Below are 15,447 nucleotides of genomic sequence, written 5' to 3' on the forward strand. Positions count from 1 at the left end.
ACGATCTTCAGTCATAATTCAATGGGGTATGTCATTTATTTCAGAAAACACTTGCTGTTATATTCCATGGAATGCTCTTGACGTCCCGATAGCAATGAATATATTAAATGCTTTGACAATAAATACATACGAAAATGTATCTCTGGAAGCCGTAGCGCTGTAAAAAGCACGACCAATCATCTGAGCCGGCCCGGCTAAAATAACTGGATGGCCTACCTGCCTGTCAGCCTTCCATCTGGGCACAAACTTATCTCGTGCCCTCATTGGTCATGTGCGCGTTCGTGTGTGTTGGGGGAGGGGCTCTGTGAGGAAGTCTGAAGGAAGAGGCATATTTTTCCCGGTTGTGTATTTTCAAATTCTAGCGCACTCGAGCTGGTTTCTCCATTCTTACCTTTAACTCTTTTTAGGGTGCAGATATATGTTTTATTTATTTCAAAGTGGGCCCATTTTAATAATATTTGTTTCCCCTTCAAATGTGCAGAGGACTCCCCAAGTGCTGTGTTTAACTTATTTTAAAGTAGGCCTGTGTATTATTTGTAATTCTCCTTATAAGAGTTCTTTGTTTCTTATTAGAGGTTAACAGTTTTATATCATGCAATAAATAGCATAATAAATGCAAAAAACTGTAGTTTTTGTCTGATGTAACAATAAAAAACTATGAAATATGTTTTGCGGCTCCAGACAAAAAAAAATGTGGGAAAAAGGAGCGAAATGGCTCTTTTGGTCAAAAAGGTTGCAGACCCCTGTCCTATACCGTCAGACTTCCAACCTGATCTCCTCTCTTTGCACACCTTTCATTTCAGACATATAGATGCGGCCCTCTTTCCACCCCCAGTGCCAAGATTAAGCTCATTAGAAGTCCACTCCTGATCTTCAGCAACCTCTAACTTAATACCCAGGGGGGAGGGTTCTTATTCTATTTAAGGCTTCACCTCCCCCTCAAGATATATGATATCATGGTGGGGTCTAATCCCCAAAGACTATTCACATTTCCATCGTCTTGTGCACATGAAACGTTTCTCTGCTGCTTAACCCTTAAATGGTTTCTGTATCCTGGGGGATACAGTCATTTGACAGGCTGTGTCCACGTGTAAAATGGGTGTATTACCAGTGTAATTATAGTGTATTTGTATCATGGGTATATTATTGGTGAAGTATACAGGTGTAATAATGGTGTAATAGTGGTGTGTTCATTTGTAATGTGGTCGTAACAACAGTGTAATATGGGTGTAATAACAGCGTGTCATGGGTGCAACAATAGTGTAACATGGTGTAATAAGGGTGTAATACAGGTATACAAAGGGTGTAATCCGGGTGTATTCTATATTTGATATGGGTGTAATCAAAGTGTTATATGGTTGTAATGTAGAAAATAGCAATCAATGAATTTTCCAAAATACTTATATGTGATTGTCCCTTAAGGGTTGAAAGAGCCCAAAGATGAACTCACCTCAGTGGGAGTGGCCATGGGTTGCCCCGGTCTCACTTCCTGTCTGTTCTCAGTTTGCTCCTCTCCCAGGGCCTTCTTCTGTCCTGCCTCCTCATCCTCCCTTTTGGGGTATATGATGTTAAATGTGAAGCCCATCCTGCCAGTGTTCCTCAGGGTCACCTCCGCCTCCCCTTTGTGATCAAACAGCTGGAGAAGAAAACACGGCTTTTTAAACGGTCAGCACTTTTATTGTCATTGAAAATAATGTGAATCAGCTTTATGCTAAACAGAAGGATTTGGTCAAACCATGCCCCCTAGTGTCTGTAAGGCTGTGACTGAGGTGACAGTGCAGGAACAAAATAAAAGTTTTCTAAAGAAGCATGCGAGATGATGGCCTCAGTTTGAACTCTGCGGTTCATGATAATAATTATCATGGCAATATATTAATAAAGAAAACTAACAGAAGATAATGAGAACAATGACATTTGTATTTAAAGCGTTAAAAGTGAAAGAAAGTAAGACAGAGAGAGATGACAAGAAAAGCGATTGCAAAGAGTGTCACATGGGCATGCATGAAGGGGAGTTGTTTCAGTATTTGATTTATATCCACAAATCTAATTGACCACAAGATAAGAACACAGGGAAAAAGGGATGGAGAGAGACAACAATAGAGAAAAGAAAGCAGGAGAAACAATAGTGCTGAAGGGACAGGAAGGTCAGTGAGATGTTCTGCTGAATCGCTCATTTCAACTAAATCAAAAATCAATATGTCCTTGTTTTGAATATCAATGATAACCGGTCCCAACGGCGTGCATACTTAAAGAGGGATTGGGAGCACAAAAGACCAAAGTGGGAAAAGCTAAGCAGTGACATTCAGATTTAATGTAATCCCTATCACCTTCTTTTGTCTAGTGAGGGAAATAAACCTTTACATAACCTTTAATAAACGTCGTTATACAATATGCATCCTAATGATCCTTATACACCCTCAGCATTAGATTATCTGATCATAAAAAGTCATAGGAAAGAAAAGACATCCTAGTGAAAACACTAACAGTAAGCAAAAGCTAATGATCATGAAACAAACTATAAATGCAGCAAACACATCTTCATCTGCAATTACTAACACATCTGTCATTGCACCGCCAGGCCTGTCATTTTGAACATGGTGGAATGCATCACTAGCCAAAGATGTGTCATTAGATTTGTATGAAGTATAATGTGTCACAAACAGATGGCCAAAGAAGAACAAGGATAAGAAAGGCAGGGTGACAGTACAACACGATGGGGAATTAAAACAAGATAATGTAGCTTAAAACAAAGGAGAGTTTCACAACATGGCCACTATCCTAGCGTTAAAGGGGCACTGCTCATGTTCAGGTTCATATTTGGATTTGTGCCTCTACTGCAACATGTCACATACTTTCATTTATTTCCCACATAAAGCCTGTCACAGTTACCACTGGTATTCTGTGTACCACCCTCTGTCTGAAACAAAATCCCAGTCTGCTCTGATTGGTTAGCTGGCCTGTTCCGTTATGATTGGTCAACAGCTTAAAGATGTCCCGCCCCTTAACACTGTACAATGTGTTGGAGAACTCTAGAAACAAGAGTTTGTATGGGTTAGGGTCATCTGAATAAAAGTACTTTATGGTTGGATAAAGTCTACATTCATTTTTGTGTCACAGCAGCTTCATTTGGAACATTAGCAAGGACACATGTTTAATGCTACTGACTAGGAAACAGATGTTTAACACAACTGAAGATAATGGTCCAATTCCAAGATTAATCGTACACCCTCATACTCACTGGGATGAACTCGCCTATGAAACTATGCTTTCTGCTGGAAAAAGAGCAGAGTTTTGTAAAAATGAAATCCGGTTTTTAAAAACTCGGACTTTGTGTCAAATCTGATGTTAATGAGCTTGTTGGAGGGTTTAATAACTCCCTCTCCACACTAGTTGGTTTGGGTTGGCTTGGCATTGGGCCAATATGTTCAAGAACTTTTAACTAGGATTAAACAAAAAAATGACATTGACTACCATTGTTATTTGTTTGATTGTTGGAGCTGGTTAGGATAAAGAACTGAGAATAAATAGTCTAGATCAGGCATCCTCAAAGTACGGACTCCGGTCCGGATCCGGACCGAACCACAACTGTCTCTGGACTCTGAGCAAATTATACTTTTCATATGTATTATCTGTGTTATCTGCGAGACATCGCTACAACGCAACGAGTCAAAATGATCAGCTATGTCCATAGACTGCAAACAGCGCTCATCAGACATTTATGAGAGAAAGTCTTTAATGTCCGAGTGCAAGTGAATGCAGCACAAGATGCACGTCATGTAACCCCTCCCCCGGTCATGGCGCGAGCATGGACATATGATTGGCGGCGATTTCATTTGAACGGGACAGCGCAAAGCGAGAAGCATTCGGACCCAAGCACTGAAGGAATGAGGTATTTGCGGTCTATACTGACAGAGAAGAGACTGTCAGTGTGGCTGTACTCAGCATTGAATCAAAACGCACTAAAGCTGTTGATCTTAATAAGTCTGTGAGGCGTTTTGTGGAACAAAATGGTAATCACCGCATTCAGCTGCAATACACGTCAACTTGATGCTCCGCTCACGGATGAGCATACAAAACTATTAAGATGATGACCTTACGTGTGTAAATATATTTTTGTCTTTGAGGGGGTCTGCCCCCAAAAAACAGTTTTAAGTCCTGAGTAAGTCAAATAAGACGGTGTGTAAAACTACACTGCCCAGCCAAACAAAAGTAACCACTTTGATTGAACTAGGCCAGTAGATAAGGACTTTCCACTGGATAATAACTGAAGTATAAAAGAATGCATGACTGAAGTGATGGAGACCATGTTGAAGGCAAGCAAAAAGAGGAAATAACAGGTCAAGCAAAGCCCCCTCTCAGATTCCACAGCAACCAGAAGAATATAAATACTGGCTGGTGATTTGATTCATCAGCTTTGTGATGGAATAAAAAATGCACAGTGCATTTCCTTAGCTGTGGGTGAGTCCACTGACACCGCTGACACCGCTCAGTTGCTGGTGTTTGTGAGTTTTTATGATGAGGCAAAGGGGGAGTTTGTTGAAGATGTGTTGGGCCTGACGAACCTCAGTGGACACACAAGGGGGCAAGACATTTATAAAGCAATAATGGGAATGCTGAATGAAAGAGGGTGCAGCTGCCTTTATTCATAACTGCAGCTCTTATACTGCGACAATGAAAACTGCTGCATACAGATTATTTTTGTTTTTGCAACCTCGTGTTAAGAATCTTGTTGCAATTGTTTAAAAGTTTGAATGACCGTAATAAACGGACCTTTGTCTTATTGAAACATTTATTTTGGACCTTTAAGATTTGTATTTGAGTACCCCTGGTCTAGATAATGGAGAACTGTGCAGGATACATACCTGCAGACCAAAATCAATATGTGTAGAGTCCAGGCTGTAGCTGATCACTGAAGCTTCTCCCCTGAGTTTCACTTCATACGTTGGCCCATCCTCCACATGGCAGCGTGCCACCACCTCTCTGCTGACATTTTCGTGGCCGTAAAAAGAGAAAACGACCTGCTGCTGTTCCCCAGGTGGCAGATGACCGTATATCGGCAAGATATCGAACACCTACAGACACAAAGACGTAAAAAAGTGGAACTTACGAGATAAAAGATTCTGCCAACAGTGACACTCCCCAAAAAGGGAAAGTTTGTTTTTTTGGGACTTGATCCTATACACTCTATTGTCATGAGTTACGAGAGGAAGAGGTCTGTTTTCTGATTTTTGAAAGTGTTAAAACATAAGCTGTGTTTTGGTGCTGGACTATGTCTTGGCCTGGTTCAGTCACTTTTAGGAGGCATGTTATAAATGAGGAAAATATCATGATGACTGCTTTAGACTTGGATGACAATCTCGACATTGTATTATATCAAAGTATAACGAGAGTAGAAAGATATTCTGCAAGGTGACAACAGAAGGAGAAATCTCCACACGGAGGTTTTTAATGCAAGATGTGCCAGTGGTAGAATATGATTTTTAACTAGTTAAAGTAACAATACAAACATTTCAAAATACTCTGTTACAAGTCATAATCATGCATTAAAAAATGTTGCTTGAGTCAAATTTAAATTGGCTTCAAAATATACCTAAAGTCCCAAGTATAGAAATTGTTGTTATGCATAACGGCCCATTTCAGAATAGATTAGTCGATTATGGTTACTGATGCATTCATGCGTGTCAAAGAGGGTTAAATGCAAGGCTCGCATTAATTACATGAAATACTGCTGCTAGATATATTAACTTATGATTACTGTATATTTGTCAATGTTTATTTATATTTGATTTTTTACTTTGTATTAGCTGAATATCTGAATCTGTAAAGAAACTAAAGCTGTTTAAGAAATGTAGTGAAGTAAAAATTATGATATTGGTTTCGGAAATGTAGAGAAGTAGTAGTATGAAGTAGCATAACAAAAAAAGACTCAGGTAAAGTACCTCAACATTTTACTTAATTACAATATTTGAGTAAATGTACCTAATTACATTACACCACTGGTATTTACATGTTTTCTCCCTCGACAGAGACGAGTATAGAGAAAGGGAATGACTAGCCACCGGCTCGGACCATCCCCTGACAACTGAACATCTCAGGAGAACCATTATGTGTTTACACATGAGCATTTGCCTACCTCTTCCACACCCACAGGGCGCTGTGTGCAGCTCTCTTCATCTGCAGCAGGCCTGTGGCTGAGGGGAACTGAAGAGGCACGAGAACGCGTCCTAGAGGAACTCCTCCCTTCACCAGTCGGATTTTCTGGATTTCTCTGCTCCTTCTCTTTTTCCACCATCTCTGTGTCCCTGTGAAGGCAAAATAATAATAAAACACCCATGAAGTATACCTGAGTTTCTATTTTCCCCACAACGATAGTTAGGCTGCGTAAACAGACTTCCAACGGATAACAAACAGGGGAAACCAATTATAAGAGGCAATACACATATATGAAACTGTCTTCAAGAGAATTGAAAGCCTCAAGAATACTATGAGGTAGTAGAGTAACACATATGCAACCAACACCAAATAACATAAGCAGGTATTGTTTAGATGTGCACAATTGCCTCGCTCTATGTTCTATTTCTATCCTGTTTTCTTTCGTCAGCACATTGGTCATTTGTCATTGGAAGTATCCGAGGTTTCTGTTTTGCATGACTATTGTATGGCGTAATTACTGTTAGAGATGTCTCGTTATACATATTATTCAAATGTTTAGGTTCATATTTGTCAGGTGTGCCTCTACTGCGACATGTTTACTTGCTTCAATGTTCAAAAAACTCTTTATTTTTCTCATACTGCCTGTGCTGCAGCACCTCTTTTCACCCTCTGTCTGTTGTTATAGTGCCACAGTGACGCGTCCTAAAACCCGGAAGTAAGCTGCGCATGGGTTCCTTTGTCAAAAAAGCGATGCAATTTCTCCATAGGATTTTGGAAAATAGCTGGAAATAAGGTCTGACACACATTTAAGAGACGGATCACATTTTGTTCAGTCGGATCACACATGTCTACCCTACTTTTATAATTTTCTAATCATAAATCTAATCGATAGGTAGATTTATGATCGATAGATTACTGTGTTGGAGCGCAAGCCAATAGAAGCATGAGTGTTACATAATGATGTCACCACAGTATATTACGTAAGTAAACAAAGCCTTTGTAGAGCATTTACATAAACAAAAACATATATATCACACTACAGGAAATATTAAATATATCCTGTTATTATAAAAAATTACGTGTAATAATAGAGTATGATATAAAAGAAATTCTAACACTGCCACTGGTCTCTTTGAGTTGGTATTGGGTAGCAGGCTAAAGAGGCTTTTGGAATAGTTATTTTTAGGAACTTGTGCTCATCAAGAGTTAGTATAATAAAGGGCTAACAGACCTTATAGAAGATCATATCTCCTTAAAAAATAAAGATGTGTTTGTGTCCCTGGCAAAAAAAGAAATAAATAACATAAAATAAACAGAAGACATTGGCATCAGTAGCATTATATACATAATATATATAGCTACACTCCTCAGAACTCTGACACTCATTTTCTCTCTCTGTTCTACCTTCCCTGTGGGATCAGACTGGGTGCATCCATCAAGTTAATTAAACAGAGTGTTCTATATTTAAGAGGAATTTGAATAGGCAAGCAGCAGGAAACAGGTCAGGATATATTGCAGTGAAGTGCTGAATAAACATGGAAGAGAATGAAAGAGATTTAGTGAGTGAAGTCATCTTAAAGCAGGGCTGGACAAGGTCTAAATTAAATCACCCAAGACTGGTTATGTATATAGCCATAGTGTGTGTTAGCTTCAGGGTGTGTACGTATACTTTACATGTTAGGCAGCATTCAAGTCTGACACATTAGTTATTTAGTTCCCAAGAATGCCACAGTTCCGATGCGTCAGCTTGCAATGAGTGGATAGTAGTGATTTAGCCAGCAGGGGGCACTGTTGTATGGTGAGGGTGTGTTGAATGCGTGTTTAAGGGGCAAGCTGGCCTGATGTGTGGCCTTGGGGAAATCACAAATGAGTATATCCAGCTATGTAAGATGAGGGCGAACAAATACTGTGGGTCAATGTATTTAAAAATAGTTTGCATTTTTAGTGGGTGAGAGTTTCTACGAGTCTACAAAAAACAAAAAACGCAAAAAAGAGAGTGTTTGAAAGCCACTGGTGCGGACAGAGGAACAGATGGTGAGACAGCAGTTGATGACTCTGCAGCTCAAAACAGAAATAGCGCTCTATGACTTTCCCCTTTCTCTCGTCCTTCTATTATTTTCTTCATGGGGGGGTGTGACTGTGTTTGACGGCTGTCCTGTGCTCAGTGTCACTAAAGATCTGAACAACAAAAACAACTGAATCACAAATACTGAACTTCCAGCCCACTAGAGACAAATGGCTTCTGGGGTTGTGTGTGTGTGTGTGTGTGTGTGTGTGTGTGTGTGTGTGGTGTGTGTGTGTGTGTGTGTGTGTGTGTGTGTGTGTGTGTGTGTGTGTGTGTGTGTGTGTGTGTGGTGTGTGTGTGTGTGTGTGTGTGTGTGTGTGTGTGTGTGTGTGTGTGTGTGTGTGTGTGTGTGTGTGAGACATGAGGGATCAGACTGACACGAGACCTCACATCTATTTTCTTTTTATTGATGTGTCATATGTTTATTTTATCTGAAATATCCTTCATAATAATCACTAATTCACCCTTATGGTTCATGTTGTTGCCTTTTTTTCTTTTTACGGGCTTCATGAAAGGAAAGGGGTTGTGTGTATTTTCTTTTACTTTAATATTTGATTGGTCATGTTAAAAAAAAGTACATTGTTTTACCTTTTATTCTGCTTTTGTTCCAAATGTGAACACAACAATACATTTCAAATGTATATCTATGTATAGGTGTTTGTTGTAATTGTACAAAGCTTTGGCAAACATGTGTCATTAAGGTCATGCAAATAAAGAATTTGAATTTGAGATTAAGAGAGCGAGAGATAACCAGAAAGTCACCAGTTAACCTCCCAGGCACTGCCGAGGTGCCCTTGAGCAAGGCACCGAACCCAATACTGTATCCAGTCCATAGGCAGCCCCCTCGCTCTGACGTTTCTTCATTAATTATAATTAATGAATCCATGTATATAGGTCTTATTTGTGCTTTTGTGTGTAAAAATGTGTAAAAAAATTAATCACTAATCAGATTTGTTTTTCTTATTCAGGGTTTCCCACACATAGACTATACTTGGGCGGGCCGCCCAGGTATAGTAACGGCCGCCCAAGTATATTTCGCGACCTGTTAATAACAAATAAAAAATGTGTCCGTGACCACGACGCCATCTGCGATCGATTAACTTGTGGACAATGATCCCTCACTCTACACCTCCTGTACCCAGTCCCGGACTGGCCATCGGGAGGACCGGGGGGGTTCCCGATGGCCTGCCTCACACAGGGTGACTGGCTGTCCACATGATGTGGCCTGCCGACATGGCCACTGTCATACAGATCATAAATCAAAGCCGTTGATTGGTCTCTGTGTGTCATTCAAGCTTGGGATAACCTCAGGTGAGGCAAAGGACTCTGAGTGTTTAGATAGTTAACTTAGTCTAAGTTCTCAGTGGGTCTCAAACAGTTTGGTCACCATTTATGTAAACACATATTTCCATTTGAGAGGGTAGTGATTAGTCAAATATGCATGAATAAATAAATAAAAAGTTAACTAGGTGAAAAAAGGTAAGATAAACTTGTTGAGGGCTAAAACTAGTCTTTGCTGCTGCCTCAAAGAGGAGCAGGGGGGAGAGGAGGAGGAGATTATTGAAATGTATACAGTTCTGTTTCATATAGGTGTTCCGATAGATCTAGTCTCTTTATTTCCCCCTCAAAATGCACCAGATTGATGCTGCAAGAAGCTCAAAACACATTGGAATGGGGAGACTCAAAGGTCCGAAGCGCCTGTTGATGTTCGGGGATTATAAAGTTGGCCAACTGTCACTTAACCGTTACTTTTTAGTGTCCCCGTTTCCGTTGTGTTTTTAGCTTCTTGCAGTGTTTTCTATTTGCAGCGTTAATGCAGAGCTTGCAGTAATCGTTGCGCATGTTTTGTCAGGTTGGTGAATGTTTTTTAAATGATGCGCATTGGTTGTCAAGTTGGTGAAGATGTTTCTTCAATTGTATGTGTTTTTAAGAGTTTTCAACTGTTGGCGGTTGTAGTCCAGCATGAATGCAGGTAGGTACAGTGCAAATCAAAGATATAGTACGCCTAAGATTTCCAGTTTTCTTTTGACTGATACCAACTCTTCAAGACTGAGAAGTTGCATCATTAAAATGTATTGTACCGTCTATCTATCAGTGTGATAGATGGCTAGAAAAAAAGAGTTATATTGAAGGGCTCCTAAGGGCTGTGGTGCAATTACTGATAGGGATGTAATTAGCCAAACATGGCTAGATAGTGCAGGTTTAGTGATGGACCAAGAGAGACGTTAGAGGGAGAGTGTGCATGCAGAGTGAGGTCTCCATTTAATTAGCAGGGCGGAGACAGATTGTTAGGAGAAAGAAAAAGAAGAGTTTGATAAGGATTTGGTAGCCTGAAGAAGCAAAGACAGAAGAGGTAGAGGAGCAAAAAAGGAAAGATAAATAGGCAATGTATAACCCAAGATGAGGACAGGGAGGGGAGCAAATGGGAAGAATACTAACAGAGGAAAGAGGGGGGTCTAACGTGCATGTTAGACCCAATTCCAACTAAGCTGTTGAAGGAAGTTTTTCCATTAATTAGCACTTCTTTATTAAATATTATGAATACGTCTTTATTATCAGGCTATGTTCCACAATCATTCAAAGTAGCAGTGATAAAACCGCTTCTTAAAAAGCACAACCTCGATCCAGAGGTTTTAGCCAACTATAGACCTATTTCTAATCTTCCGTTCCTCTCAAAAATTCTTGAGAAAGCGGTCGCAAAACAGCTGTGTGATTACTTAAAAAACAATGATTTATTTGAAGATTTTCAGTCTGGCTTTAGAACACATCATAGCACAGAGACAGCTCTGGTTAAAGTCACAAATGATATTCTAATAGCCTCAGACAAGGGACTTGTCTCTATTCTTGTTTTGCTCGATCTCAGTGCTGCATTTGATACTATCGACCATGATATCCTATTGCAAAGACTAGAGCACTTAGTTGGCATACAGGGAACTGCTTTAGGCTGGTTTAGGTCCTATCTATCTGAACGCTCTCAGTTTGTACGTGTTAACGATGAATCTTCCACGCAAACCAAAGTTCAGGGCTCAGTGCTCGGACCTATTTTGTTCACATTATATATGCTTCCGTTAGGCAATATTATAAGGAATCATTCTGTAAACTTTCATTGTTATGCGGATGATACTCAACTATATTTATCAATCAAGCCTGATGAAATTAATCATCTAAATAAAATTCAAGACTGCCTTAAGGACTTAAAAACGTGGATGATTTATTGTACTTGGCCCGAAGAATCTACGAAACAAATTATCTAAAGATATACTAACTATGGATGGCATTAATTTGGCCTCCAGTGAGACTGTAAGGAATCTTGGTGTTATATTTGATCAGGATTTATCCTTTAACGCCCACATAAAATCAATTTCAAGGACCGCCTACTTCCATCTACGTAACATTGCAAAAATCAGGCATATCTTGCCTCAGAACGATGCAGAGAAACTAGTCCATGCATTTGTTACTTCTAGGCTGGATTATTGTAACTCTTTATTATCAGGGAGTACCAAGAAGTCAGTCAAGTCGCTTCAGCTGATTCAAAATGCTGCAGCTCGTGTACTAACCAGAGTTAGGAAAAGGGGCCACATTACTCCTGTTCTGGCTGCCTTACACTGGCTCCCTATAGAACACAGGATAGAATTTAAAATTCTTCTTCTCGCCTACAAAGCCCTTAATGGGCAGGCGCCATCTTACCTTAAAGAACTCATTATACCCTACTGTCCTACTAGGGCATTGCGTTCCAAGAATGCAAGGTTGTTGGTTGTTCCTAGAGTCTCTAAAAGTACAATGGGAGCCAGAGCCTTTTCTTATCCGGCTCCACATTTGTGGAATCAGCTTCCAGTTTGTGTTCGGGCGGCAGACACCCTATCCGTTTTTAAGAGTGCGCTTAAGACCTTCCTTTTTGATAAAGCTTATAGTTAGGGCTGATTAGATTCAGCCCCTAGTTTTGCTGATATAGGCTTAGTTTGTCGGGGGACATCTTACTTCTTCCTTCTCTCTGTCTATACCTGTGTACTCTCATGTTCCGATTAACCCAGCTTCCCCAAATGTCTTTCTTTTTGGTGTCTATATACGCTGGGATCCGGAGTCATGGATGATCCTGCGGTCCTGTGTCCTGGATCGCGAGCGCTGGATCTTGAGTCGTGGCTGTGGTCCTGGATCATCGGTCCTCGTGGATTCATCTTCCTATTATACACACATGCATTTCCAAACATTTGGACTACCTATGTTGCAAATGTATTATCTTTTCAATTTACCACACGGCATCTATTGCACATCTTGTCCGTCCTGGGAGAGGGATCCCTCCATCTGTTGCTCTCCTGAGGTTCTCCCATTTTTCCCTTTAAACTGGGTTTTCTTTGGAAGTTTTCCTTGTACGATGTGAGGGTCTAAGGACAGAGGGTGTCGTATTGTCATACTGATATTCTGTACACACTGTGGAAGACCACTGAGAACCAATGTAACATTTGTGATATTGGGCTATATAAATAAACATTGATTGATTGATTGATTGATTGAAGGGAATAAGGCGGAAGAGGGTGATAAATCTTGCAGAGCTCTAGCAGTTAGTTGGTTCATGGCCATGAGCATGAACTAGTGTTCACAGTCCATTTCAAGGGAGGGGAGCCAGAGCAAAGGCCTGAGAGAAGCACAACGTAACGTTAAGTACACAATCAGTAGATTTGTCTTCCCCAGAGAATTTATAATGGATTTGGCTTTCGATTCAGAGGGTTAAATGTATAGCTACTGTACTAACTCATCCCTATGGGAAATATATGGCCGAGATCTTGAATATTGTCTGTTCAGGTTACTGCTGTTCCAAACAATGTTTTGTTCCAACTAAATAAAGTGTGTTGCACAGGAATCAAGGAGCAGTATTTCTGCTGGTTTTACAGAGTAAGGGAGCTTTAGCTCACCTTAGTCTTACAATACAATGACAGAAACAATAAAAAGGATGTATGTTCCATATTCCATTCATGAAATAAATACAAATAAATGCTGTTTCTTCTCAGCACAATGCCATGTCACCAACTGTGGACACAGTAGCGAGTTGTCGCAAATCACTTACGGCTGCTGTGCGCTCACTTGAAGTGGCAATTGGCGCTGTTAGCTAGCTAGCAAGCGACATTATTGTATGAGGTAGAAAATACTGTTTAATTAACCCACTCAAATCAAAAGTGGTATATTTTCCACACTAGTATAGTGGTACGTGTCTTAAAAGTATAAAAAAAAACACATGTATAACTTTTAAAAGTAGGCATTCCACACTCAACTTTTTGAATGTTATGAGGCAACCCAGTCTCACGGCATTTCGTGACGTGACAAGTGAAAGTTGACCTTTTTAGAGACATTTAGCAAAAAAAAACACTTCTGGGGTCATTTGGGTGGATTTTCCATATCTCTGGCCCCCCTTTCTCGATTTTGCTGATTTACATCTCTTTCTAACCAATAGAGCCAATGGAATCGAGGGAACTCCCACATACTCCTTATTTGGTAATGTGTGTGTGTGAGACTGACGCATAGCCAAAACCGGAAGCTGCAATAACTCTGGTGGCTACCATTAGCAGCTAACTTTTACTCTCCGATTTTTACATAAAAATGGAATTATGGATTATAAATAATTTTTTCAAATCGACAGAAACATTATCAACCTATGGATTAACCGATTCAGCCGCGTTTTTTCTCGTTTTAATGCCATTGAACACGTTTTTTGATCAGATTGACAGCTATGGTGAGACGATCTCCCGTAAAACCTCCGTAAAGGTACGTGTTGTGATGTCTGTGTTTGCTTCCCCTGTCGCGAGTTCGTACTGCTCAGTGATAATACAATAAAGCTAAATAATCTGTGGAACCTCAGCTTTAATCGGATATATTTTATGTGCAGCTACGATATGTAATAAGGGTATCTTTATCTTGAGTTCTGTGCCAAAGTGCGTTAGCATTTTTCGCTAAGGGGTAATTTAGATGCTTCTTATGAGACTTGTGTTTTGTTTTGGTAAAAATGGTTTGTATCGTCAGTTAGATGAGATTCTACCCGTTAATCTGGTATAACACATTAATAGGTTCTTAAATATTAAGATGTCCTGCTGAGACACAGTGTCGTGAAAAAAAAAGCCCCCGCCGAGGGGGGCTTTGGGGCTTAACAGGTTAATTGACTATTAGTAGAGAATAACGAGTAATGAATATACTTTATAGGGATCTGCAGATAAATGTTTAGTCTTTTCAAGCACCAACTATCAAATATCTCGCCTGATTGTTGGCACTTGACAATCACCTTCCCTGAAGATTATGGAATTAAGCAAATAAATAAAAACAAGGATAATTGTGTGTTATTGGTGAGTAAATAACAGTGTGTTATTTAGAGAAAAAAAGATTTAAAAAAATACAGATTTCAGTATTCTGAGGCTCTGAGCCCCATTTATTTTCCTCACAGACGACAAAAGAAGTCTGACATTATACGATTTAAAATAAAAACAATAATCGTGGCTTGATATTGAGTAAGAACATGTTTTTATGAACCACACAGCTTCCGGTCTTCCAAGACCCGACCGGACAAAAAGACGTGCTGCAGGCACGAAACACACTACCAATGGAAATATTGCTTTTAAAATCTAAATTTAATATCTGACACGAAAAAAAAGGGGGAAATGGTGTTGGTGAAAACGAATCAATAGATTACATTTCGTGACTATAACACGAAATGCAGTGAGACTGGGTTTTATGAGGGCATCATCCAGGTTCTCATAGTGCACTGCATTTTGCTATACTTATTATAAAGTCGAGAAGTAGTAGCATTTGTTGTAGGCTGACCCAGATTTGAGCATGGCAAGGGGTCCCTCAACATGAAGCAATGGGATTTCGCCATTAGATTCCATGAGGAAAAAATAAAGTATATGATACTTATAGTCCCTACATATTAACACCACTTTTACAACTTTTAGCATGAATGCAATCGCCACAAGTAAAAAGCTAACATTTGGTTATAAACTAATGACATTCAAGTCACGTGACTTCATGTCACTATAAGGAGATAAGCACTAAGCTACAAGCAGACTCGTCTTTAGTGTAATGACTTATTTCAGGAGTCGAGCCAAAAACTGTAAACCTCAAAAGAAGGGAACTAGAAGTTGGAACTCATTTGCAGGTTTAAGGTTTCGATCCTGCATCACTCTATTGGACTCAAAGTAGAACATGTAAGCAAGGAGTATGCAGCATGCCTCACTACTAACTTTACT

The 15,447-nt window shown here is 39.8% G+C and overlaps 1 protein-coding gene across 1 annotated transcript in view; it reads right to left on the reverse strand.

Annotated features, from left to right (window-relative positions):
- The window catches only part of hydin (HYDIN axonemal central pair apparatus protein), a 151,912-nt gene that overhangs the window by 70,896 nt on the left and 65,569 nt on the right, over positions 1–15,447 (reverse strand). Inside the window, 3 exon segments of the mRNA XM_034085765.2 lie at positions 1,451–1,636; positions 4,863–5,072; positions 6,134–6,302. Coding sequence (XP_033941656.1) covers positions 1,451–1,636; positions 4,863–5,072; positions 6,134–6,302 — 565 coding nt within the window.

The sequence above is a fragment of the Pseudochaenichthys georgianus genome, chromosome 6, assembly GCF_902827115.2.
Source record: "Pseudochaenichthys georgianus chromosome 6, fPseGeo1.2, whole genome shotgun sequence".
NCBI lineage: Eukaryota > Metazoa > Chordata > Actinopteri > Perciformes > Channichthyidae > Pseudochaenichthys > Pseudochaenichthys georgianus.